Source organism: Phoxinus phoxinus, assembly GCF_949152265.1.
Source record: "Phoxinus phoxinus genome assembly, chromosome: 7".
NCBI lineage: Eukaryota > Metazoa > Chordata > Actinopteri > Cypriniformes > Leuciscidae > Phoxinus > Phoxinus phoxinus.
Window position 1 is genome coordinate 21,212,951 of NC_136882.1, and position 27,981 is coordinate 21,240,931.

A 27,981-nucleotide genomic window follows, 5' to 3' on the forward strand; every position below is an offset into this window, starting at 1 on the left:
GTACTATAATAGAGGACTTTAATAGCACATTCTAAAACACTAGTTCATGTGTTAACACTGATCTAAAGATTTTGTAAGAATGTGTGATGGCATTCTTTATGCTATCATGTGCTATAATACATACACTGCTGTCAGTGGCTGGTGTACACACATATACACATACATTAAGAAATTAAATAAATCTCTTACCAGAGACCCGAGAAGTCATTGTTGGTAGCGGCTGGTAAGATACCCCTTCAATTAATGCGAAGATATTATCTTGAACATCAAGAATGTTCTCAAATTCAGAAATGAAAAAGTAGTTTGGTTGATGGGATATTGTTTGTAACTCAAGTGTATCAGCATTTGTGGTGCCAATACTTAATGAAATAACACCGATATCTTTCAAAGCTTTGACTGGACCACGTATGTCATCATCAGACCTTCCAGAACTCAGCAGAATTAGAAACTGTGTCACACCCTCCAAATATCTACTTCCTGCAGCAGCAGTAAACAAGTTGTCCTTTATATACTGTAAGGCTGCCCCAGTGAGACGCAGCCTTCCTCCTTTATGAATTAGACGTTTCACATTATTTATAACATCGTCTGATGATGAATGTGTATTCAAAAGAAAATCAAAAGCTGCATCATCACTGTACTGGACCACTGAAACACGATCTTTATTTGGTGCCACATTCAGTTTCTGAACCAGCGTCTGAACAAAGTTTTGCATTCCTAAGAAACTTTCCTTTGTGCCATCAGAGGCATCGATTAAAAAAACAACATCTCTTTGTACAGCATCTGTTGCAATGGAGCATAAATACACATAGTTATGTCACTAGTCCATAACACCTTTAAATCAACCACATAAAAAAACAGACATTTTATCCTTACCTGTTACAGTTGGTGGAATCCTCCTGGGCTGACGAGGAACTATTTTTACATATGATAAAAGTTTCTGCTCAATGGTTTGAAGGTCATCAAACTGAGGAACAGTAAGGGTATGGCCAGGCGTATATGAGATTGCCTGGAGTTGAATAACATCTGCATTTTGATTGCCAATACTAAATGGCACAATTTGGTCCTGTTTCAGAGCAGCAGCTGGAGCTCTAACATCATCCTGAGACCTTCCTCCAGTCACAAGCACAAGAATCTGAGGAACCCCATCCAGGAGTCTGCTCCCAGAAGAGGCAATGAACATGTTCTTTTTTGTATAATCAAGGGCTCTTCCTGTGTTGAGGGGATTTCCTCCCAGGTGTTGCAGTGTCTCAATTGAATTGAGAACTTCTTGCTTTGTGGCATGTGTGTTCAGGTAAAAATGGGCACGTGGCTCTCTGCTGTATTGGACTAAAGACACTCTGTCTCCACTGAGCCCGATATTGAGTTTGCCCACGACTCTTTGAACAAACTGACACATCTGTTTAAACGTATCCCTGGTGTCATCAGAACCATCCAGGATAAAGACAATGTCTCTTTGAGCTGCATCCAATTCAACTGGGATGAAATTAAATGGCTTTAGTAAAATAGCCTTAACTCTTAAAAAAAAGTGTATGACAAAACATCATCACACAGTAATATTTCCCATGGTATTAACAATAAAATTCAAACTTGAACAGCGATTTTAATCACATTTAAATTCTAAATACACTTTGCTATATTTCTGGTCTGTCTTTAAGAATATGCTGACAATATCTGAAACAAAAAAAATCCACTATGAGAGAATATTACTAGAGTATTTTCACACTCACATGAATAAGATCAATCAAGCAACTAGAACAGAAGAAGGGAAGAACAAGGAGTTGCTATTGATCAAATACCAACAATGATTAAGAAATCATTGGCTCTAACAAGAGCTTAAACTGAAGATGAATCTCCGCAAGAAGTAAGACTCTTCCATGGTTGAGAGAACCAGTGGAAAATCATGAAATATCTCTGATGGACAAAGCAAAAGATGAACAGAACAGGAAAAGGCCATTCATTTTCAGTCTTTAACATATGTTAAGCTGAATCAATCAATAGATGGCCTCATGGTTAAAGCGAGTAGTTTAGTGAAGAAAGTAGATTTTCATGTCCAAACTATCAAATGTCTAAAGTCATAAGAAAAAGCTTGAAAGAAAATCACGAGTGTAGTTATTCTTACCAATGATAGTAGGGGGTTCTATTTCCATTTTGGATTTGATAAAGGAGAGGATATCAGGCTGTATATGTAAAAGTTCACCAAAAACTGGAAGATTAAAAAGAAATCTAGGTGAAAATGCTATGCTTTGTAGCTCTGCCTCTACAACATTCTTTATTCCAATGGCAATGGACAGAACTCCAAAATTTTTGAGATCTTCAGCGGGACCTGCCACATCATCACTGGACCCTCCACCAGTCATAAAAATCAACAGCTGAGGGACTCCTAGCTGATGTCTACTTCCAGAAGCAGTAATGAAAACATGGTCCCTGACATACTGTAATGCTGCCCCAGTATTTATGTTTCTTCCACCTTTTGCTGTGAGGCCATTAATAGCATAAATTACAGCTTTCTTACTATTGTAAGTATTAAGTAGAAAATGAGTCGAAGTATCTTCACTGTACTGTATTACAGCAACTCGAACAATGTCCTGGTCAATGGCAAGATCCTCTACCATTCTCCTAATAAACTCACGGATGGCAAGAAATCCATTTCTGGAGTCATCCGAGCCATCAAGGAGAAAAACTATATCCCGTTTGTTAATTCCTGTATCAGGCAAGTTACCAAGAAAAGAAAAAGAAAAGGATATTGGAATACATCTGAATCATTCAATGTTTAAATTGAATATCAAAAGCTTTAAAAGTGTACAAGAGCAACAAATATGCAAGTAAATAAAAGAATATCAGTGACATCTACCCCTCAAAAATTATTTTGTGGGTCAGGATGTGAACAGTGTTGAATAAGAAAAAGCTCTGGCAAGTACAGTTAAAAAAACTTCCATTGAATGAACATCTTTATGTGCAAAAGATGTCAACTAAGGACATGGAAGACATGAGAACATACTTAAGAAGAAAGATTTAAGTAAGAAAGAATTTTCAGTTCCATGCATCCTATATATATATATATATATATATATATATATATATATATATATATATATATATATATATATATATATATATATATATATATATATATAGCAATTTATATGACATTTACATTTAATGTTTGTAGCAGAGTCAATGCCTAAACTTAAACATAAATAATTGTTTATTGCTTATAGTGAAAGCTCTTATCAGCTGAGACTAGAACTTCTGTTTTAGGAATTTCTCCAGATTCTTTTGGAATATTCTTAAGAGTTGAAACAATGTGTGGCTCTACTAAAGGAAGATCAACAAATCGATCAATATAATGTGTGAATTTAGACTGGATTGATACAGTTTCCAGCTCATTTAGATCTGCATTTTTCACACCAATGCTTACTATCCCTATTTCAAGATTTTTCATTACTAGATACTCTGTATTTCTCTCCACCACATTAAGCTTCTCAACAACCCTTTGAAAAAAATCACACACTGCACCAAATCCACGTTTAGTACCATCAGAACCATCCAACAGGAACACAATATGTTTTTGCAATATCTTTGGCATAAACGAAGATACAGTAAACCAATGAGTAATATTTAGAAACAAAGAATATCACAGCACCCAAAAAAAATAAATAACCACCAACATATAGAAGGCCTCAGCAAAATAAAAAGCTAAAATGTTCTTACCTTTCTCTAGAACGATCTTCAGTTCTTGATCTGGAAGATTCACATAGTTCTTAAGCCTTTCCTGAACTTTGTTGAGCTGGCTGAATTCCTTCACATTGAAAGCAAATGATGGATTGTGAGAGATGGCCTCAATCTGTTTAGGATCTGCATTTTTCACTCCAACACCAAAAGGTACAACTCCATCAGTCTTTAGGGCTACCGCAGGTTCTCTGACACTATCTCTTGATCTTCCCCCCGTCAAAACGATCAAAAATTGGGGAACATTTTCACCAGATCGACTACCATATGCTGGTGACAAGATGGTGTTTTTCATGAAAGTCAAGGCAGCACCAGTATTCAGACTTCTGCCACCTGTCAGAGTGAGCCCATTTACAGCTCTCAGCACCTCATCTTTGGTTTGGTAAGTGTTCAGGTAGAAACTAGGACTTGGTCTCTCGCTATGCTGGACTACAGAAACTCGCACTTTATTAAAGCCTATATCCAAAGGCTCAATTACTTTGGAAATGAAGTCACGGATATAGGAAAAGTCACCTCGGACATCATCAGAGCCATCGATCAAGAATGCAACATCCCTTTCTCCACCTGAGGGACCTGGTGGTCCAATCTCTGTGAAAGATTAAATATATATATATATATATTAATGAAATACAATAAAATGCTTAAATATCTAAGAAGTTACATCGTACCTTTCTGAATACAAAAGTGAAACAATGTAAGTGTTAAAAAATAGAGAGGAGCAAAAAATCATTTGTATATGTTGACCAATTTGACAGTGTTCTTTATATTGTATTATAATAAATAATAATAATAAACAGAGCAATTCCAATAGTGTCCTCGCACCATCGGTGCTCGGGCCCTAAATAGTTTTATATTATTCATTATATAAGTCTTAATTTTTTAACTAAAACATTATTCAACAAAACTGAAAGTCATGTCAGCTTACCTTTTACTGTTTGATCAGTCTCCCCAACAACAGTGATCAGTGGTGTCATAATCTCGTCAACAACACTTGACAAATCAGCAAAATTTCTTCTGTAGTATGCCAAATTTTCAACAAAAGCAACAGTTTTAAGGAAACTCTCTTTCACTTGGCCAGCTCCAACAGCAAAAGTCAAAACACCCTGTATAGCTACACTGTCAGCAATCCTCTTGACTTCATCTTGAGATGGTCCTCCTGTTATTAACACTAGTACCTGCTGGATCCCCTGTTCCCTACGAGACCCAGCTGAGGGCTGGAAGTGGTTGGCTAGGGCATACTGTAGGGCTGCGCCAGTGTTTAATGCACGTCCTCCCATCAAACTCAGTTGAGCGATGGCAGAGAGAACATCCTGTTTGGTGTTGTGAGTGTTCAGATAAAATTCATTTTTCTGCCCCTCAGCAAACTGCATTAGTCCAATGCGCACTCGCTCAGGTCGAACATCTAGTCTGTTTACCACGCCAGTGATGAAGTCCCGCACACGTTGCAAGTTATTTCCAACGTAGGTAGATCCATCCACCAAGAAGACAATGTCTCTGACAACTTTTTGTGTGTGGACTGTAGTAACATCCACAAATGGGCCTAGAAGGTTTTATATGACCACAATTTTAGATGTATAAGTACCTTTAAAATGAAGTTCAAGAATCTCAATTTGTACAAGACAGTATCAATGGGCAAAAGTGCATACAAATATATACAGTTTTGTACAGCTATTTCGTTTATCTATATTTATCTTATTAATTTAAATGAATTGAAAATGTTATCTTATTAATTCAAATGAATCTGCATTTTTTATTTAAACAAAAGGAGTATGTTTGTAGAATATTACCCGTTTCAGTTGGACCCTCTGTCACAACAACACCAGTCAATGTAGAGAGAGGGGATATAATGTTTGTGTTTGTGGGGTTGCGCAGCAACATCCTGAAGTCCTTCATGGGGAAAAACAGAGTTTCATCAAAAACTATTTGCCTGAGCTCAGCCTCATCAGCAGCTTTGGAGCCTGCAGCCAAAGTTAGAACACCCATTTGACGAAGAGCTTCAGCTGGCTGTTGGACACTGTCTTTAGATTTTTTACTGGTCAGGAGCAACACAAGTTGTGTCACTTGATCTTCAATGCGGCTCCCACTCTCAGCTCTGAGCATACTGGTTCTCACGAAATCCAGGGCAGCCCCGATGTTGACTTCAGCCGAAGGTTTGGGTTTTATTCTTGCGAGAGCAGAGCTTAGGGATTCTTTTGAACTATATGAGTTGAGGTTGATCTCCGACTTTGGGGTGGTGGAAAACATGGCCACTCCGACCTGCACCTGATCAGGTCCAATTGGCATGGTGTCAATAAACCTTTTGATGAATTCTCGCACTGCATTGATGATGGTGGGACCCATGCTACTGTCAATGAGGAAAATTATATCTCTTTTCCCAACAGCAAAAGCTAAAAGGAAGAAAAGAAAAAAGAATTCTACTTAGTCCTTTTGCAAATTCGAACCTAAATCAGGTAACCTATGAAGAGGTTAGCTATCATCATGTATTTAAAATGTATGATGTTTTACAGATACAATGTATTAACTATCAGCATTTTTTTACTTGCCATAAAGCTAACATATATAATCATATAAGTAGTAGAAATAATGGAAATCAATTAGCATAAAGTGATCATTTATTTCAAAGTATAGAAATAGATACGAATGCTATGACCTACATTTTATAATATCCTGAATATAAACATACAAGGAGTGTTAATGGGTTGCATGATGTGCTAATCTTGGTTTAGTCTAAATATTGTATCTTACAGAAAACACAAACTCTGAACATTGAACTCAAAAAAATTAGTTTGTATGGCTTACAGCATGCGCATGTTGTTTAAAAAAAAGAAAGAAAGAAAGAAAGAAATTTTGGGACACTAACACCTTTACACTTTCACCTAAAAATATTACTTTTTTTGTTTTGTTTAGATGTCCATGATAATGTACTGTTATTATTTCCTTTTTCTTCAGTTTCTCTATGGAATCCCTCTCATACGGTAATTACATACCTTCTGTGAAATCTGTTTGAATCACAATGGTGCGCTCGGCGACCCCATTAATGTATGGCAGTATCTGGTCACCCATGCTTGCCACTGTTCTGACATCAGGAGCGGACAGAACAAAGCTTTTGTCTGTAGCAATAGCTTCCAGTTGGGCAGTAGCAGAATCACCCGCAGCAATACCAAAGGTGTACACACTGGCCTGCTTTAGGGCCCTCTCGCCCTGACTGACATCATCAGTGGACTCCCCAGCACTGATTACCACCAGTGCCTGGGGCACCCCTTCCGCTGCCCTGCCTCCTGCATCTGGGCCAAACAGACTGTCAACCACCTTCTCCAAGGCAGCCCCCAGATTTGACTCAATCCCGCCAGGGTACTCAAGCCCCCGGATAGCACTGAGGACACTCTGTTTGTTGTCATAGCTATTGAGAAAGAATTGAATCTCGGGATCGGCACCATACAGCACGAGGGCAACACGGATTGCGTCCCTGCCCACGGCAAGCCCCTCAATCACTTGGACAGCCAATTCACTGACGAGGGGGAAGTTGGCAGCTCCAACGCTCTCTGATCCGTCAATTAAGAGTATAAGGTCGGCTGACCCGGGGGCTTTGAAGGAGATGTGGATAGTGGACAAAGAAACAAACAAAATATAATGCAAAATGTGTGGGTTAAAACAAAAAACGGAAAGAGGGAGACAGGGGAAGGGTGCAAGCATAAAACATAATCATGGATAATTACAATCCATCATAAAAACACAACACAAACACATTATACTGCATGTCTGCTGAACCAAGGAAGATGCTCTGTAACTTTCTAACTTTCATACTCTGAAAGAGTTTAGAATTATGTTGTGGGGATTTAATTTACAGTGTATTTAGAATAATTGAGTGTACATTACAAAGTTTCTGTATATGTATTTGGGCACGTCTAATGGCTGCCTGGGCAATTTAATCTTTCCAACTTCTTGTGTTCAGTCAGACCATGCAGACTCATGTTACAGTTTTCAGTGATAACGGCACCAGTCATGACCCTTCTGTCTCATCTTTGGACTTCTTTAAAATCACTTTTACTGTTACTTATTTCAACTGTACTGGCATTTTTCACATATTTGATTATTAAAGACTCAATAAAATCACAACGAGCACAGTTTTAATTCTTGTGATAACATAATTCCTGTTGAAACAAAAGGTTTTTCCAGGATATACTGTATTGAAGCTCTTATGCCATTTTTAAATAGCCAATAATCTTTAGTTATATCACAGACATAAGCCATATCATTTAGGCTACTGCTTGATAATCGGTTGCAGCAGATTTTAGGGTGAGGGACATCAGTAAGACAAGTCATCAATAGATTAGGCCTGATTTTAAAGAAACAAATTGATGGTTAAAAGGAAAGTGCATATTGAGTGAAAGGGACAAACCTTCTATTACTAATTTAACTACATCTAAGACTAAATTTAGATTTATGGGGTCCTTAATGTTTGAATTAAGTGAAAAATGCATAGTAAACATTTCAAAGATGAAAACATATGGGTTCATCACTGTATCAATTGTGGAGAAACATTTTTTTTATATGGTTACACAGTGAAGACAGTCAACACACACATAAGTATCAGACATTAAGCTCTCAAGACATAAGCTGTGCTGGGTGGTTAGCCATCATCACCTGCTGATGATCTCTAAAGTCTCAAAGACATAAATCAGTGACACATTGCAATACTTTAAAGAATGTAGGCATCAGATTTGAAGTGAATCTACTTCTTTTTTTTTTTTTAAAGAATTTAGTACAGAAATGATGGATAAATTAGTGAACAGATGATGAGCGACATAAAGACAGTTGGATGGATGTTGGTGGTTTTGTAAATCTGTAACACCTAAAATCCATTATCTCACGCCTCTTTGCGCAAAGGCAAATCAAAACAGAGGAGTCACAGCATGCAGAAAATGTGACTGTGACAAAACTAGTCATGTTATCAGTGTGGGGGAATGGTTAATTGGGTTATTTCTGGGAACATTTTGCATGAATTACCCGTTGTCAATATTAACTGGCTGTGGCCATTCCCGATGCTGACAGTAGCTCTTGAGACCCTTCAGGATTAGTGGTATAAACTTGAAATTCAGTGTTCTTTTGAATTCTTCTTGATCATTGGGAGCTCTAAACAAACTACAGCACACCACTCTGAACATCTTTACAGTATTTAAATCAATTATTTAAATACGTGCTCAACTCACTTTACTGAAACTGTAGACGTTTCTCTTCACTGTCTTTAGATTAGATTCAAAGTTTTAACTCAAGTGACCAGCATTAATGGGGGGTCTAATAAAAACTGAATATTTAACAAAAGCTTTGCAAAGAAAAACACCTCATTTTAAGCTCTCTTTCCAAACAAAAGAAAACATTTATGATTTTCACTTGTGTATTGTCTGCAGCACAGTAAAATTAGCATGTCTTCACCCATAACTGGAAGTTTACATCTCGAAGAAAAATTAAGAAAAAAAGAAAAAAGAAAAAAAAAATGCTGGACTTAACTTACCATCCTGAGCTTCAAGTTTTGGGAATAGACCAAAAGCCATTATTCCCAAAAGGGCATACAGTAACAACCGGTTCTTCCCCATTGTCCACAAAAGCATCGGAATAGAAAGCTGAAAAAAACAAAACAAAACTGCTTTTAAGGTTTTGGGAAGAATTTACACCATACATATATACACCTCTGAAGCTTTGTTACTCTCACACATCATCACTGTATGCCAGAACTTGTACTTACTTGCAATGGCACAAACACATATGACTGTTGTTCATCCACAGTTCTGTCATAACTTAGGACAGTTTAATAATGTGTTGCTATGAAATTATATCAAAAGATGAATATTCTAAAAATAGTCAATTTTGGGTTGTTTGTGTGCTCATCTTTTCTCATAAAATATGACATAAACATTCTCTGAAATACCGGACTGTTTACGCTTATTTTTAGGAGGAGAGGAAAAGTTTTGGCAGCACAGTGAGATTTATGTGATCTGTTTCCACCCCATGAGCCAAATCCACACAGCTGACAGATTTCCGGATTTCAGGAGGAAAAGGATTTCTTCCCACATCAACTGCCCTCACTTGCCAGTAAAAACCACAAAGCACTAAGAGGTCCACACATTGAGGGGGGAAAAAAAGCATCCGAGTACTGGACACAATCAAAAATGCAATAACATGTGGACAGACAGATGCCAGGACACAGAATGTCCCCGTCCTTGTTGAGCTCAGAATCACACTGAAAAGTACTGTTACAAAATTTTAGACTGGACTAGGAAAATTACATGCTTTCCATCACATCAGTCTCAGAGTTGCTGAACTTGGAATCCTTGAGTCACAGTAAAAATTAATTTGTTTGGTGGTTGGCTGCCATGTACTATACATGTATGATAAAATAAAAAAACCTGAGGAATACATATTAATTAGGCTGATAAAGGGAAAAATTATCAAAATAAAGTGTAACCAAAGAAAATTAAGAGCCACAAACCTGTATATTAAACTTTTTTTTATAGGTACACTTGGGTACATTAAAACCCAACTTCAAATGCATACAATGAATAGACAGGATTTTGATGCAAGATTAAAAATTGATGCTGAAAATTGACAAGTCAGAACAGACGCATACCTTGATCAATCAGGATCAGGTTATGTTATGTTTAAGATAAAACTAACATAAAATATCACAGCATTATCTGTAACATGGAGGCTGCAAGGCTATAAACAGTGTAGGAAAATTAATACTGGCTTTTGGGTGATAAAAAAATCTATTTGTGGCCTTTGAAAATCTATTTAAAATCTATTTTTTTGCCCAGCCCTACATATTAATTTATAGTGCATGTTAAGAGGGTCTCACAGTTACTGTACCATTTGGGACGGGACAGTTTAATTTGTTCTGAAAAATCTACGTTTTATTTAGTTCAACATCGAATGAAATATGCCTTTAAATCATAGTTTTAATTTATTTATTTGAAATTCACGTGTCATTTTACAACACAAAGAATGAATTGCGATAATGTTAATTATGTTGTATAGGCTACACTTTAAAAACATAATTGTTTAAAAACATCATTGTTAATAACAACACAAGCATTGTTAATAACATTTTTACTTCCAAGCATTGAAGCATTTATATAGCACATTTTATTATTGTACACCCAAAGCGATTTACAATCAGGGTCTCTCCATGTAGTTTATAAATGAATTACGTGTTTGTGCACAAAAGCCCAGAAAAATAAATAAATAGCATAAACTGCAACATACATTTCTATCAAATCAATGCTAACAAAACTTATTGATCACATCTATCACATCTAAAACCTAAAATAAGAGGTCCATAAACAAGATTACTTTGTGAGTTCTTTCGGTTGGCATCACCTCACTCGTACGAATGTGTACGATTTGTCTAAACCCACGTAATGGGTCGGTTTAGGGGCGGGGTCAGGGTTAGGTCATTCGAATTCATACGAATTTGGCAACTCGTAAAATATGTACGATTTAGTGAGGTTGTGTGAATTGATACGAATTAGCCACCTCATAAAATTCGTACGAATTGCCATGAGATCGGGTTGGAACTGCATGTGCTAAATGGCGGTGTGTCTGAGAACTACAAGTAGCCTACAGCCGTATGAAAAATTTGCCATTTCCATGTGAATTGTTGTCACTGTACAAAGAAAGAAATAACAAATACATTTAATTAATTACAAACTCTATGAATCAGAGGCAAAAACAACAATAAAAGCAACTGCACAATCATGGAAATCTCACACAGGATTTTCCAGCAGGATTTTGCTGCCTCATTCATTAAAGGTTATTAAAGGTTTCAATGCCCAAGGAACAGTAAAGAGATGAAATAAATGAATTAAAGTATAATAAATAAATGTAATAAATGAATAATAAATGTAATAAATAATAAATGAAATAATGAATTAAATGAAGTAAAGCATACGTTTGAACCAAATTCAATCCCTGGCCTGCCCCCTTAAACTCAATCTGGAAACCAAAGCACCAAATGAGTACTGCAATGTGTCTCAACATTGGCCTCTAGTGGCTTAAGGGGGGATAACAACCTCTCCATTACAAGTCTTTCTTAAAGCTGGCCCACCATTGGAAAGGCCACACTTCTGGGAATTTGTGTTTACCTTTACCTTGTCACTGGGAAGAAGTAAATCTTTATACCTTTTCTACCCCTAAAACAGTGATTATTAGTTCCCTACAGTGTTGCATATGTGACAAGTATGTATGTATTCCTGTATGTCAATGGGAAATAACTGTAATGAATCTAATTTTTCTGGTGTTTTTAAGGTCTACATCTGGTTCTGCTTCACTTAAGTTGAATGTCTGAGCTCTAACTCTCCCAGCATTCTTTGTCCATCTGGCAGGGACAGTGGAAAAAGTGTTTCACATCACCCTGTCTTTACAGTGCTGGGCAGAAGGTGCTGAAAAAAATCTGAATATTGTCTACAGTGGCAGAAAAGTGCAACTTGTTCTGCTTCTTGCTTCTGTTCAAACAAGCTCATAATCAGTATGATCCTCATCCGGTGTGTTAGATATCATCTTTATAAACAGAAAGCAGCATAACAACTCAACCAAACTGTTATGGTGATAATTCTACAAAACATCCTTCTAGTAAAATGTGGATTTTACACACCAGAATCAATTAGATTATGTGCAAACATATCACAAACACTTGATTACATACTGTAACAGTTGTCTCAAAAACTTTCCTGTTGAAGTTCTCACTCAGAACACACCCTTAGCACAGAACCTATTGTATTCTATTATCTGAGCACTTTGCTCTGCCTCTTCTGCAATGCCTCTTCCAGTGGTGCAAGAAAAATTCCCTGTTCTCCCAAAGCTTTGGAATTCACTGTACCCAGTAATGACAACATTAAAACTATAATTAAGAAGTAAAACTGCCTACACATTGTGTGCATTAGAATAGCCATACAAACAAACCAAGCTTTATAGGGTAAAAAGGGCGTATGCAGCGGCATATTTTAGTAAAATGGATTTTAGCAAATTTTTTAGAATGCATGCCTCAAAACACACTGAAAACCACACCATCATGCACAGTCTCGCTCATGCACTTAAATGCTCCTTTTACAAAAATGTATTTGCACAATTAAGCCACTTACCCCTGGAATACAGAATTCAGAGCGCTGTATTCCACAGTCTTTCTATGGAATTTCAAATATCTGCAAAAAGACAACTCTTAGGTCATTATCTTCTATCTGGTATCTTCCTTCTGTGAAGTTTTCTGGATGGGTCAGACAGAGATGATGCTGATCAGCTTGTGTGCTGGAGCTTTGCAGTGAGACTCTCGTCCGTTGAGCTGACTCTGTGGGACAGAACACACAACTCAGAGAATCCTGGAGAAAAGCCACACAATGTTTCCACGCCTCCTACTTTCCTCTGCAGAGAAGAAGGAAAAAGCACAAAGAGGAGAAAAAAGAGAGTCATAAATGAGAAACAGACGCAAGGCCGTATTTGGCATGGCTGTTCCTTATTGGGAAGGTGATGTAACAAACCAAAGCAAGTTTTTCCTTTCTCCTTACATTGCTCCATCTCGACTTGTATCCTTGGCTAATTACAAACACAATATATGAACTTTCTAGCAAGCCTCTAAATAAAAAAAGATGTGGAGCATATAGAAGAAGAATAAAAATCACTTTCTGTATTGAACTTGTTTGGGTAACTGTGACAAACAGAGCTCTGGGTGGGAGCATTTATTTCTTATTCTGAAGAAATTAACCCAGCATAAAAAGATAATATTTTTGCACTTATTATATGGACAAATAACACACAAAGACATGTAAATCAGTTACAGTCACATCAGCTTCAATAGTAACATGATCAGAAAACACATCCAGATAATGAATAACATGCTTAAATGTTATGTGATATAAGGGATGTGTCAAAACGGTGTAACAAAAGTTCAATAACAATAGCGTATTCCACACAATTAAGTAATTTACTAGTTGATGTCAGTACGAGCTGACCTAATATGGGTGGATCAAAGTGTGACGGGTCAGTCCTGAGAGATCAAACACTTACTGTTTAATCTAAAAAGTAATATTAGAATACACATATAATTGAGCCCAGATAACACCTGTTTCTGTTGCTGGTAATCTGAGATCAGTGTTAGCCTTACTGTGTTTTGAATTATGTCAGAATCCTAGTGAATGAAAGAGACTTGCCCAACTGATGCCTTTGATTCAATGCAGCGATTACCTAACACAATAAGAGATGTGTTGACAAATTCAGCTGTGTGCAATTATAACAGATCAATGTCAAAATCAAGAAATTAAAAGGCAAATTATGGAGAAAAGCACTTCACAGGATCATGTTCCCATTATATTTAAAAGAGCAGTCTATTTATTAAAAAAATACAGCCTAGTTCTGTTGTCATATGTGGGGCCTTTTACTGCTTTCCCCTTACCTCTGTACACCTAATGTCAGGGTCAACTGTATACTGAAAAAATAATGCTTGAAGAAACACACACACACACACACACACACACACACACACACACACACACACACACACACACACACACACACACACACACACACACACACACACACACACACACACACACACACACACACACACACACACACACACACACACACACACACACACGCACGCACACACACGCACGCACACGCACACACACACGCACCCACACACCCACGCACGCACACACGACTATCTGAATGTTTGAAGTATTGCTTGCCTTAAATACTTGTATAGTTAAAAAATTTTAATGGTGGGTTAAAACCTCCATTTAAATTTTCATGGAAAAGTGATGCGTTGTCCAAGACTGGATGGATATTGTGGAGTTCTGTGAAATTCCCTGATCAGAGTTTCCTCTGCTTAGTCATAGACTATGCTGAATCACATGTCCGCAAACCAACCTGCAAGAAGTAAACTACAGTATGTGTTTCTTTTTGGGGCCTTTTCACGGTAATTAAAATAACAAAAAAATACAGCAGAGAAAAGACTGGAGAATGGGAAATGATAGGCAAACCCAAAAATCACATATCTTGCATGAAAAGATACAGTGACTCAATATAGGTGCATGAGCTCTAACCGCTAGGCCATGACATTATTTGAGTCAGATTCAGCATGTTTGTGTGCACATACTTTTGGAAAAGTTTTTGCCAATACCACATCAAATGGCAAGAGTCAAATGATTTCCCTTTACTTCCTGGTCTGTCAGTTTTTCTCTGCTCTTTTTAAATCATAAAAATACATTCGAGCTAAATCCTTAATCAGCAATACGCATGCTTTGATATGTGCATTCTGTTTTTGAGAAAGTAATAAAGATGCACAATTGCAATGACAATGTTACATTCATTATTAAGTTAAATGTCATATGATAATATGATTACAAAATAGCTCTATTAAAAAACTAAAAATATTAATTGTCGCAGTTTTATGTCTGTTCTGCTGGTACACTGACAAGAAACCAGGCGGAATTCAGTTTTTCGTTCTAAATTACTATAGCCTGCTAGATCCAGTGACGATAAAAAGCAAATAGGTACAATCATTGCCAATTTTGCAAATAGCTTGTTTACCAAGCAGTGTTGGCTCGTACTAAAATTCACCAATGTTCATCCAGCTATAAGAACTACTTTAGCAAAGAAATTAAACAAAAGTGTCAGTGTACTCTGAAATCAACAAACTCTTTTGAATGCCAAATATTCTAATGTTAAAACAGCAAATCTGTTTCAAAGGAAAAAAAAATCAAGCTACAAGTTCAGCAAGTTTCATTAACAAGACTTTGAGTCTAAATCCTTTTCTCTTCAACATGAGCTGCGGTTTTCTACAGTTTTACACAAGGCCAGGTGGGCACAGACCATCAATAAAGATGATGTACAGACTGCAGATTAGTTCCAGCTGGACACAGGCTGCACTGAGCAACACAAACTAAACTGAGTAAGGAAGTTTTGTCTAAAAGGAACTGCAAGACTCTGATGGACCTCAAATGAAATCAAAATCATCATAAAGGACATAGACTTTCAGATATTATATATCCATCCATTCCTTTATATTATGTTTAGCAGCACTTTTGCTGAACCAAGACATCCAAATGAATTTGTAACTGAGACTGAGGTTCAAAAAGGCACCAGCTGTCCTCATAGGGAGACCCTATTGTAAGCAAAGGGTCTACAAGACAGAATGTTCATGTAGATCTTAGCTGATCATCTGATTGGTCTGGTTTCCAAACTCTCTCTCTCTCTCTCTCTCTCTCTCTCTCTCTTAATTTCTGTAAGAAGACTAAATCAGATGAAATGGATTTTCAGAGATGGCTGGCAGCTGTACACACCATGTGCAAAACACATTTCTAAAATCCTCCTTTCACCATAATCTTTTCCTTTTTCTCTATCTGGACAGTTCGAGGGGTAAATCTGTTTTGAATTTGACTTCAGCATTTTAAGATTCTTCCTGTGGTGTTGCAGCCTAAAGACAAAAACTCTGGCACTAAACAAAACTGCACATCCAAACCTTTAGGGGAAAACATTTGCATATTCCGAGTCAGGATTACACGTTATGATGAGAGCAAAAGCTGTGGTCGCATACTGTGTCCAGATTTGCTCTGGCTATAGCTAAAGTTGAGACCATTTAAGCAAATCTGTTATAAATGCATTAAAATCAATAACAGCACATATGCCATATAAATAAAAACTGGTGTTATGATAAATAAGGTCTTGCCTTTTTTTCTCCATCAAAGATAACGTACAACCAGGCCTTCGTTTACCTGTTTGCTGTTTACATCTTAGAATAGCTTTTTGCTACATGAACAATAATCACTTGTATACCCACTATTTAACAGACTAAAAATCTGGAATAAAACCCCCTGTGTTAAAGTCCTTGGCCCTCAGAATGGTCTAAGTGCTTAATATGTATCAAATCCCCCGTTCCAGCTGCCAGCAGCAGCCACAGTTTAACCCTCCCTTGTTGCTTCATTGACTCACCAATCTATCTGAACAATAAACTCGATTGAAATCTCACTGGGTGTCCTGTACAGACAGCTGCTGTTTTAAAATTCTGAACTTAGTAACCATGACTGCAATGCCACAATGACTAATGCCTCATAATGCATACAGTATTCAGAGCTGGAAATGTAGTGAAACTGGGTGTGATGGAACTTTTAGAATATACTGCAGAACATAAGTCCTGAAAATGTGCCTTTGAAAAAGACAGTGTGCTTGAAAATCATACTCATTTTTTCCATGAAGTATATGTACTGAGACTGGAAATTAGAATTTCCATCATTAAAATAATCATGCCTAATGTTTGTTTGGGAATCATCACAATCGTTAGGCATAACATTTCCCTCAACTCATGTCCAGCTCAAACGGAAAGGTTTTTGTGTAAACTGAGAGAGTAATGAGGAAGGAGTGTAGTACAGGAAAGAAACTACATTGGAGGAGTAGTGTACTCTTAATACACATACATTGCAGGCACAGTCCTACACTGAGGCATGTTAGAAAATGGAGAGCAATAGAGATCACAATTCTGTTCTACTCCATGCTCTTGAACCAGATGAGTCAAGTCAAGTCACCTTTATTTATATAACGCTTTTAACAGTATGGATTGTTTCAAAGCAGCTTTACAGTGATAATAGAAATTAGCGTAACAGTGAAGTTGCGAAGATCATTAGTCATTAACTCGATTAACTCTAACATTAACTTGTGTTGGCCGCCAACACGACACCGTTCCAACAGAAAAACCCCAAAGCGCTCCGGGCGCCCATCCACACAAAAAGTGCCTGGTGTCTCGAGAACGCACTCCCCGAAATAGGCTTGGAGGTGCAAACGGTTATCCATTTTCTCTGCGCAAACCTCAAAAACGCAAACCCGCGAAAACGCAGACGAGTTTGAGCAAGCTAAGTTTGACAAATTAAGACTGTTTGTCTTGATGTAGGCCTACTGAAGGTTCAAAAACATTTTTTTTTTTTAATCAAATCACAAAAGTTCTACAGCCTAAGGGACATCATGATAGAGCTCCATTCATATAACTTATTTTAATGCTACATGCTACATGGTATTATTATTTTTGTGTTCATCATAATGAGAACAAGATGTTTATAAGTTAAATGTTACTGTATGTTTATCTTGCATTTCATAACCTAATCCGGAAAACACCATCAACAAATATGCTCTCAAATTAAGTTACATGAGCTCATTTGGTTCAGTAAGGAATTTTGCTTCCCCGTGTTTTGTCTAAAACTGATAGGCGTCCCTTTCTTGCCTGTGCCAAGTAAAAACATACAATTTCCTGCTTTAACATCCTAACGCAGAATTCCTTTCATGTGATGCAAGATTGTGTCTTTAAGACAGTACGGAATGTAATGTATAATTAAATACAAAAAATGAAGGTAGAGGCATTGTAACTTAACCAGAGTAGGCTACAAGCCATATTCAATGTCATAGTTTATTAAAATATTACCAAAAATGTGATGGATACATAGTCATTTTCCAGAGGAAACTATGGGTCGTGAAAATTAGATGGAACCTTAAAACAATAAAAACCCATTTAATAGACTATATGTCTAACCCACCAAGCATCACTGTCATTCATGTAATGAAAAATGCCATCTACCCTGAATAAGAGCCACTGCAACAGATTTCAGAACCCGTTAGAGATGTCATTTCTTTTCTTTACGGCAGAGGGGGCTGTTCTTGCTAACAACCTCTTACAGAGCCACATTCGGCTGACAGTTTATTATTTTATTTAAATTCTTAAGCTCAGCACAACATGTACCTTGGTTTTTCTATATCGAAGTGTTTATATGCATTTATCTGATACAAAGAATTACTATGATTTACCATCTCAGTCTACAGATTGCATAACTCTTATATATCATCAATTCAACTCAATTCAGTCTCCACTTTTATATCACTCACTATATTCAAGATTTATTCTCACAACAGGGAACAAACTAAGCTTCAGGATGTGTAGTATTTTAGAAACCGGCAGGTAGGTCTTTCTAAACGTAGTTGTGGCTTGGGATTTGTCATTTTCCCAGTCATGAATAGAAGCCCCTGTATAAAGAAAATGCAAATGGTTGAACCATTTTACATGCATTGCAAAAGAATCTAACTTGGACAAACTTAATCAGAGTCACCAGCCTAGAATGACATTTTTTTTCCGGTTGAAATGACGTCATGCGATAGGCACTTTTCCTTCCATGGTCAGGCAAAGGCAATAACTTTTCAAACTAGCTTTGAATGGAAACAGTGTAAACACTTATTTTGTAGAAAATCCATTCAAAATGGATGAACCATCGAATTTTAACCACTACTGAGGGGTCTATATGAATGATTATATGTAATTTTTGGTGGAGAAAGCTTATGTGATTCAAACATGGATACTTACTGAAAACAAGCTTGGAACACAAGTTTGAAACCTGTGATTTAAGCTTTAACAATGTCCAGCCTTTGCTGCCGCTAATTTAAAAGATTAAATCAGATGCTGTTTCAAAGAGAACTCTGAGGGGTGGTTTAAATATTTCACTGGCCCTTCCCAACCCCACAGTTAATTGGACATGTGATAAACACTGCAGTTTGATTTTCTGCCTGAAACTGGTCAGCTCCATTCCAACTGGACTACTACATGCTGCTGAATCAAGTTCAGGTAATTTATTTTTATATATGTATAGTTGTTATCAGGCTATATAAAGACACAAGCTGTATAAAGGTCCTGTGTACACTTTATAAGTGTAAAATTATTACAATTATTTTGTCATTTATGGTTTGGATGATTTTGCAACATCCCTCTAAATCCCTAAGTGTCTTGAAGCAAAGCTTGCCATATGTATCAGGTAGTCTTCTTCTGTTATATATGAAGGAAATACCATGTCTAGAGGGCTGCAGCATTATTTCTTATTGCTTAACAATAAATCAGTTTTCCATTGTATAAAGACCTTAAGGGCCAGCGGTAGGATATAAGAGCTTACGCGCAGATGTTCAGTGGAATGGCAGATACAGACCCATTCCAATAAATAAAATACTATCATTTTAGTTTGTACAATGTTACAAATCATGTTAGTTATTTCCCTAAAAGTTATGTAATGCAATGGAGTGGATAATAATATATTTTCCACAATATGTGTGTTCGAAACTGGGCTTTTTATGCAAAATGTCAACAACCCCAACCCTTTCCTTTAGCAGAATGGCAAATCAGGTGGAAAGATTCCTTGTTGCTTTAATGTCATGAACTATTCAGGAAAGGCAGAGAACTTGAAAAGAGTATAACTTATAGAGCACTGATGATTCGTTCAGTTGAGAAGGATAAACATTTGAATAAACATTGTTCAACTGAATATTTTCAACTCATCATTGTAAAGGGAAGATGTTACCATCTTTCCGATAATGATGTCATTGGATTTAAAAATCATTTTCACCCACTCGTGAACAGCTAGTCACATGGTGATTCAAGTGTTTAGAAAGGACAAATTAAATTATTGATTCTAATAGGCTGATTTGTTTATACCATTAAACAAATTGATGTTGTTTTCTTTTAGGAGAACTAAAAACATCCATTTATCTGCAAATAGACAATGTCTGACACTTTTTTTACCCACAATCTGCACATTAGTCTTAAAGGTTAAGCAGCCAAAAAATAATAATAATAATTTTAAGGTTCAGAGATAGGGCGTAAAATATTTATAAAAAAAAAAAAAACTGTCTGATAAAAAAAAAAAAAAAACGATATTAAAAACTATATATATATTTTTTTAAGTTTTCAACATTTTAAGACATTTTTACATTTTAAATTTTAAAGTAGAAATTATTTTAGGCAGTATCAGCCCAAGTATGAATGGATGACAGTCTAATGACAGAATGAAAAATTCAACAACCATTTCGTTAACAAATAAGCTCACTCCCAAATATTGTTGTATATTAAACCTTTGAAGTGGCAATTCATTATTAAGCAAATTATCTTAAATAAACTGTTCAACCTGTGAGAAGTAAATTACTTGTTTAAACTAGCTGGGTGCTAGCATGCAATTAATAAGGCCGAATATTTGTTCTGTGTCTGAAAACTACTCTACATGTTTGGTAACAAAGTGGCATGTGGTTTGGTTCACTGGCTTCCTCATTCTACCAGATGAGATTCAAGATGATGCCCAGCAGCAGCAATGGGAAGAATTTGGATCTCTCCAGGCTGACAGATGACGAAGCCAAGCATGTTTGGCAGGTTATCCAGAGAGACTTCCACCTGCGACAGAAAGAAGAGGACAGACTAGGGTGAGACACCCATAATCACATTTATACAGCATTAAAAGCCAGTACAACCAACTGTAAATCATTTTTTACTATGCATGCTGTACTATATCTTGGACATTAAGAAACAGAATCATTGATCTTATCTTCAGATATTCATTGATGGTTTTGCCTGACTATCCCATCACTGGACCCATCTGAATGACTGCTTACTCATATTGAGGATCTGGTAAACCTTAAGTGGTTTGCTGGTTTTTGCTTACTAAAGCTCTTCTGCTGTCTGTTCATCTGGGATTTATAATTTAACTGAATCTGTGGAATGTCTGTCATTAATTTATTTATGCTTGAAAATATTTATCTCAGGAACAGTTACACAGCACTTAGCCCAGTGGCGACTGCTGGTCTTTCTAAGAGGGGAAGATAATTTTCAGCCTACATCATAAAAATGGTCCAAAACTTCCATCAAAATATGTGTATCATGATTTTCAAAACATTAGGTAATTAAACAGAATTTTATTAAGTTTAGTAAAAACATGTTACAATGTTTACATGATGGTACAATGACTGTAGGCTACTGATTTTATTATTGCTTGACACACGATTTCAATTCAATTTTATTCTTTTGATTTGATTCGGATCTTGATTCAATATCGATTCATTTGGATAAATATTAGGTAGCCTAACTTACATTCATTTTTTTTTTCAAGAAAAAAAACTCATCTAATGCTGTAAACATACAGAGAGCCCTGTCAGCTGGTATTATTATTAAAGGTTAAATAACAACTCAAATTAAATATAATACAAATATAATATAAATATGTCATACAGTGCACATATTTAGCAAAATACTCCTCTCTGTAGCTAATTTTTCTAGCCAATTAACGTGCAATGGTTATTAAATGGCTTTCTTGATCCTGAGGTAACGTAACTTTACGTTAACGTTAAACCTAAACGTTGTGACATTTTTCTCCAGCTGTTTTTATTGACCTCTTTCCGCGTTGAAAAACACTGATTGCTCGATATTAAGTATGAGGCATATACATTTTGGTAAGTTGTACTGGATCTTTCAACATGCTGATTCGTGTTTATTTATTATTTACGTTACTAGTTGTAAAGAGTGAGAGATGATCTGTCACGTCACATTTACAAGTGCTAAAGCGATATTCGTTTGAATTTCGTAATACAATTTACAGAATCGGAGAGCTGAGAATTTGCTTATAAAAATTAACCTTCTCTTTGTTGTCTGTCAGTGTCAGTGTCCTCTTTGCTTCGCGATTTTTCCCTGCGTGAGAAAAGCGTTTTTCAGTTTACTTTTCACTGAGCTCGAATAGCTTCAGCTATTGGCAGAAATTCTGTCAATCAAAAGGAGATGACAGACCCTCCAATCACCACGCAGACGCCCGGAGTCCGGGCCCGCCCACTCCTCCATTCCCCCCAGGAGACGCTGAGCGTCCGTGGGCGGGACATAATCGCAGCATTTATCCAATGACCGTCTGTGCACTGAGCACTGAAAAAAACTGTTCAAAGCAGCCCCATTGAAGTCAATGGACGCTCGGCTTCAACAGAAAAATGCACTGTGACGCTACGGGAATGAATGAGAAGGAAATCGAGTCAGCTGACCAGCTGCTGATTCTGATCGAACTCATCTTCGAGATGAACGTGTTCTAAAGCATTTTTAGTCAATAAAATGTTAACAAAATAGTACATATATTTGACCATTAATTGTTGACATGGGAAGCCGAGATTCCCTTGCAGTCTTAAAGAAATCGCCACTGACTTAGCCCTATGTGAACCCATTTAAAATAAATCTGAAATAATTTACAGTGGATAACTTATTATGAAGAGAATATCTTTAAGTACTGTATGTTACTTTACCATTGATACTTTTTGAAGGAACCTTCAAACCACAAAAAAACCTGTCTATTGATGCTCAAGTATGATTATGTTTGTGTAATGTCGATAACAGAGAAGGATATGAGTACACTTCATCTATTCTGGAAGATCAACTACTAGTCATTAGCCTCTCATATTATAGTGGGAAAAGTGTCAAACATTCACTAAAGTTCAGTTAATTGGCCTTTTTTAATCTCTTTTAAGGAGTGGCTTAATGACTAAGCTATAGCCAAGAAAAGGTCTTGTGAATGCAGTAAGTCGTGGTTATATAACGTACATCCTATCTTGTGAGCCTTCTGTCTGGACCATAACCATCCAATTTTTTAATCCTTTTATAATAAGGTCACGGATGTGACCCACAGTCACACTTACAGACATGTGGTACTACTTGTTCACGCCACCTGCATGTCTGTAAAGTATTACATTTAGGCAATGTTGAAGAAAAAAGCATGTAAAAAGCTATTCCTGTGACATAGTATTCATCCCTATGCTGTCTTTAATTTGTTGTGACGATTTAACTATGTTGTTTAAAAAAAAAAAAAAAACAGCAGAATTTTTAAGCTTTAGACTCCTCAGACACTTCATCAACAGGCTGAGCCCATGTGTGTCTAAATTCCAGTCATTTTAAAAGAGGTAATAGGATTTGTCTCAGAATATTGAATAACATCACATGACTGACATTTTTCTCTCAATTCTCTAACAGTTGGAAGGCAAATGCTAGCTCAAAATAGTCCCGTGGAGACTTTGTTGTAATGTGGTGATGATAAAAACCTTGGAAATAGGATGTGGTAATGCAATCTTACATTCACTTATGCATTGCAAACTTCAATTTCATTGAATGTTTAAGAAAAATGGAAAAAAAAGTGCTAATCTGAGCAGATGAATTGTTTAAGTCAATTAGAACTTCATAATAATTTTGTCTGCTACTATATGTTCCTGTTTCATATTCAAGCACTATGGCTTAATTAGATCTAATTCACATATTCAAAACCAAGAACACGATTATAAAATAAGGGGAAATAGGGGGTGAAATATGTATGGGGAAAAATATTATTGTAAAAAAAAAGTATTTACAGTTTTTAAAAATAGTTCTTATCTAATCTTCTTTAGTTTCATGTGTCTTTTATGAATTAATGATGCTGTGCTGTAAGATATTTGACTTACATGTGGACTTGTGCTGAAGTGCTTTTAACTTTTGCCAAATAAAAGTTGAAAGAGCCACAGGCACATAACCATTGAACATGTGGAGGAAAGCTCTTAGCTGGTTTCTTCTTAAGGAGAGCAGCTTTAGCAGAAATGACTTAAATATCCAATTTGTAATGCTATACAGCTGTGATACAGAGAGGTCATTGTGCTAGAAGGCCATCACTTTGGCCATAAAGCTTGAGAAACTGGCACATTAAGAATGGAGGTTTTCAAAAGAAGACTAGAGACCATTGGATAGAATGTGGAGTCATTTCCTCTCTCTCTCTCTCTACGCTGACTTGAGCTGATAATCTAAAGCAATCTGGGCCTAGTTGTTCAAAATAAATTCGATCGAATTGATTTATCGGATTAATTTTAAATCTTGAAAATGGGTTGTTTAAAAGGAAAAAAAGGATTTTTAAATCTGATTAATAATCCAGTCTTGGTTTCTGAATAAAACTTTCAATATGTGTTGTTCTAAACATTTTAGCAAGATTGGGATACCTTTGACAAAAAAAAAAAAAAAAAAAAAAAAAAAGGATTATCCTGAGGACTGGATTTTAGGAACAAAATGTAATAAAGCATAGGTCAAATATAACAACATTTGTATCATGTAGTCTGTACACGTTTATATTTTGCACTTCATTTGTTATAAAGTGATAAAGTCAATAGACATTAGGTAAACTTTTATTATTTCAGTGCAGAGTAAAGTATCAAACAAAAAATAACTATTTAACTGTAATTTATTAGTTTACAAAGACAATCATCAGAGATGAATCAGTAAAGTAGTTTCTAACAACTGCATCCCTTATTATTGCATGTACATTTGTATGTATTTACTTGTTATGGTTCAGATGAGGGTCTGACTGTTAGGCCTAATAATAAATTGTAAATGGAAGGGGATTTGGGTGAGCCATCCCATGTTGCTTTGAAAAACCGGCTCAAAAGTTAAATGGTTTACCTAAACTAAAATGTCTGTAGGCCTACTGATTTCCAGATCTGTATTATTCTAAAATGTACACTTTTTAACCTTTCAGCTGAAACCCCACTTTGCCCATTTACAAACAAAAAATCTGTATTTGATTCCAAGCTAAATTTTCCATGCGGTGCTGAATTTACAGTGCCATTGTTAAATAGGCTATTTATGGCACTGATAGAATATTTTTAGACAACTGTGATGTATATTGAACTAAATAGTTCTGTTATGACGTTCAATTACTATTATAACAAGGATTTTGGATACTTACGATGTTTTCATTTTTCCCCTCTGAACTGAACTGATTCAGAGACTGATTGATTGATCGATCGTCTGATCCCGTTAAATTCCTAACAAGTTTCCTAACTCCTAAACCGCCCAGCATGCACCTGTGTGGTGTGACGCCATCAAACGGTGCCGCTTAGAACACAGCGGGATTTCTCTCAGACAGCGTCTTTGATAATTCACACTATGTGATTGTCACTCACGTGAACGAGCACTGATTTGCCTATGCTTTCGGGGCACGTACCCCAGGGGCCTCATTTATAAATCTGTGCGTAGGATCCTTACTAAAAGTGTACGCGCGCCTGAAAGCCAAAAATGGCATCAGCGGGAGCAATTCAAAAGCATAAGGAGCCGTCTACTTTCTATTCACTCTCGCGGTACTTTGATGTAATTCACCGATAGGTCTGTGCAGCGCCGGTTCGAACGTCGAACAAGCCTAATATAAAATGCAGATGTGCCGTCACATTAGCCTACATTAATACAAATTATTTAGTAGGCGATCCTTGCCTTGTTTTTGAATAAATAACTCAAATGCTGTAAAATACATTTCAGAGAAAGTTTTTCTCAATCTTTTCCACTGGGCAAATAGTATTTTTAATAGAGGGTTTTCACCGACGTCACATTGTGGGCGGTAACCCGGATGCGCGGCCATTATGGAGGCACTCGGATGTAAACAACAGCATGGATTGCACTGTTATGTACTACTGAACACATTGTTACACTAATAAACCACAGAAAAAACACTTGGAAGCTACGAAATCATATAGAGAAGGACTTGGTAAGCAGGAAAGAGCGCAAAATTTTGACAAACTAAAGTTAATATGTGGTAAAGATCCAAACGAGCTAACGTTAGCTTCTCTAGCCCTTACTGCAATTCTTGCTTCTATTTCTTATCTTGACATAGTCTTTTTGCGTGGTATGTGACTTTTTCACGCCACGTAAAATGTAAATGTCAGATGTTGTTATAGGAAACATGCTGAAAGTCACTGCCGAAACAAGGCTGTGTTGTTGCAAAGTGCCAGACGAGCAGAAAATATTATTTTTGAAACCGGCGCAGACAAGAGCGCGGAAAAACACTGTACATAACAGCCTCCTATAGTTCTGCAGCTCAAGACGCAGCAGTCCAGCGAGGCGGCTACACATTTCCATGTTGTAAAATTTAAATAAGACAACATCTCTATTGCAAATGCAAACCCCTCCATCAACGCAACGTCATTGCCATATTGCCAAAGAGCTGCATGGACACAACACACACATCGGATCTGAACAGTTGCGATACACAGTGTGGACATAATTTTAGATCAGATTCCAATCGGATACAAAGATACTCGGATTTGGACTGACAGTGTGAATGTAGCCATAGTTAACTACGTCAACATTTTTGCCATAGTCAATGCTATTTAGACATGTAGCTGATGCTGCCTCTCTCAACCACAAACACCTTCTTTCGGCAGTTTTTTTGCACTCTTCTCTTTAACTTTTGACAGTCTATAGAACTCAAAATGTTTTTTCCCAATGCGACCGATTAGTACAGACCAAAACTCGACCATTTTTCAGCAGCAATAATCAGCAAAATTTGCGAGTCCGTTCAGTTCAGTGGTATTGTTTACGTTCAGTGCCTGCAAAATGGCCGACTTCCGGATTGATGACGTGTAGTGAAAACCCTCTATTGATTTACATTTTTAAAAGAAAACAGATAGACCTAGCTATGCATTATTTGCACGAAACTATTTTCTCAGACAATCTGCTATTATCATAAGCAATCATGTCTCTGTAGTTAAAACATTATTAAAACACAGCATGCCAGAGGAAAAGTGTTCAAAAGCATTGCATCCACAACAAATATTATTGAATATAAATTTTTTTTGTAACTTCTCAGTAATGATTTCATGTAGTTTAAGTGTTTAACTCCATTAATGAGAATGTCATATTTAATCTAAATGTTTATATCAGAAGTAAAACATAGTTTAAATTATTATTTTATTTATTTAAACTGTTATTGTGAACATGCAATGTATTTACGATTAGGACTCATAATGAAGATTTACGTTTAAGAAGGGATGGATATTTGCTTCAAGTGATAGGCTTGGTGAGCAAAATTATATTTGTATTATCTTTCTGTGTATAATTTTCTTTACACTTTCTGTCTAAATGTGATCAAAAAGAGATTTAACTCCAGCTCACCATCAGTGTCGCCAAGCTGCTACATCTCCAAAACGTTTGTACGCATGGGTCAGAGTTTACGTGCAGGTGCCTACATTTTCCCGTCAAGATTGTTTTTATAAATCACAACTTATGTGTCGGAAGTGGCATACGCCTCTTTCAGGGCCTGTTTTGTGTGTACACAAAGGTTATAAATGAGGCCCCTGCCTGCTGTCCAGCGCTGACTGAATGCGTAGGCTACGGATTGCGATTCTGTGTCTTAAAGGGATACTTCACCGATTAGCATTAAGCTTTGTATCAGTAGAAAACCTGTAGTATATTCGAATTACCATGCTTCCCACCCTCATGTCCCCCTGAAACGAGAGATTTATGCATTTTTTTGTCTAGAAAAAAAATCTTCCTATGATTATTCCTATGAAAAATCATCACTTTGCCTCATCGGAGTATTTCCTGGCCAGAGGCTAAAAACTACAGCCAGTAGAAGGAGCTAGTTCCGCATGTTTTCAACCCGC

At 36.6% G+C, this 27,981-nt stretch overlaps 2 protein-coding genes across 5 annotated transcripts in view; one reads left to right on the forward strand and one right to left on the reverse strand.

Annotated features, from left to right (window-relative positions):
* LOC307001549 (collagen alpha-3(VI) chain-like) lies at positions 1-25,539 on the reverse strand. The gene is made up of 10 exons (XM_079618192.1): positions 25,293-25,539; positions 20,849-20,962; positions 12,864-13,140; positions 9,242-9,350; positions 6,717-7,313; positions 5,517-6,116; positions 4,655-5,269; positions 3,712-4,317; positions 874-1,473; positions 1-780 (listed from the first exon to the last, which is right to left on the reverse strand). Exons 4-10 carry the CDS (start codon positions 9,336-9,338, stop codon positions 173-175), a joined length of 3,723 nt encoding a protein of 1,240 aa, XP_079474318.1. The 5' UTR covers positions 9,339-9,350; positions 12,864-13,140; positions 20,849-20,962; positions 25,293-25,539; the 3' UTR covers positions 1-172.
* Positions 19,273-27,981, forward strand: part of mlphb (melanophilin b) — a 19,638-nt gene continuing 10,929 nt past the window's right edge. For all 4 annotated transcript variants that reach the window (XM_079618193.1, XM_079618195.1, XM_079618196.1 and 1 more), the window contains exons 1-2: positions 19,273-19,375; positions 20,852-20,991. In XM_079618193.1, coding sequence (XP_079474319.1) covers positions 19,355-19,375; positions 20,852-20,991 — 161 coding nt within the window. In that variant the 5' untranslated portion in view covers positions 19,273-19,354. The remainder of the gene's footprint in view (positions 19,376-20,851; positions 20,992-27,981) is intronic.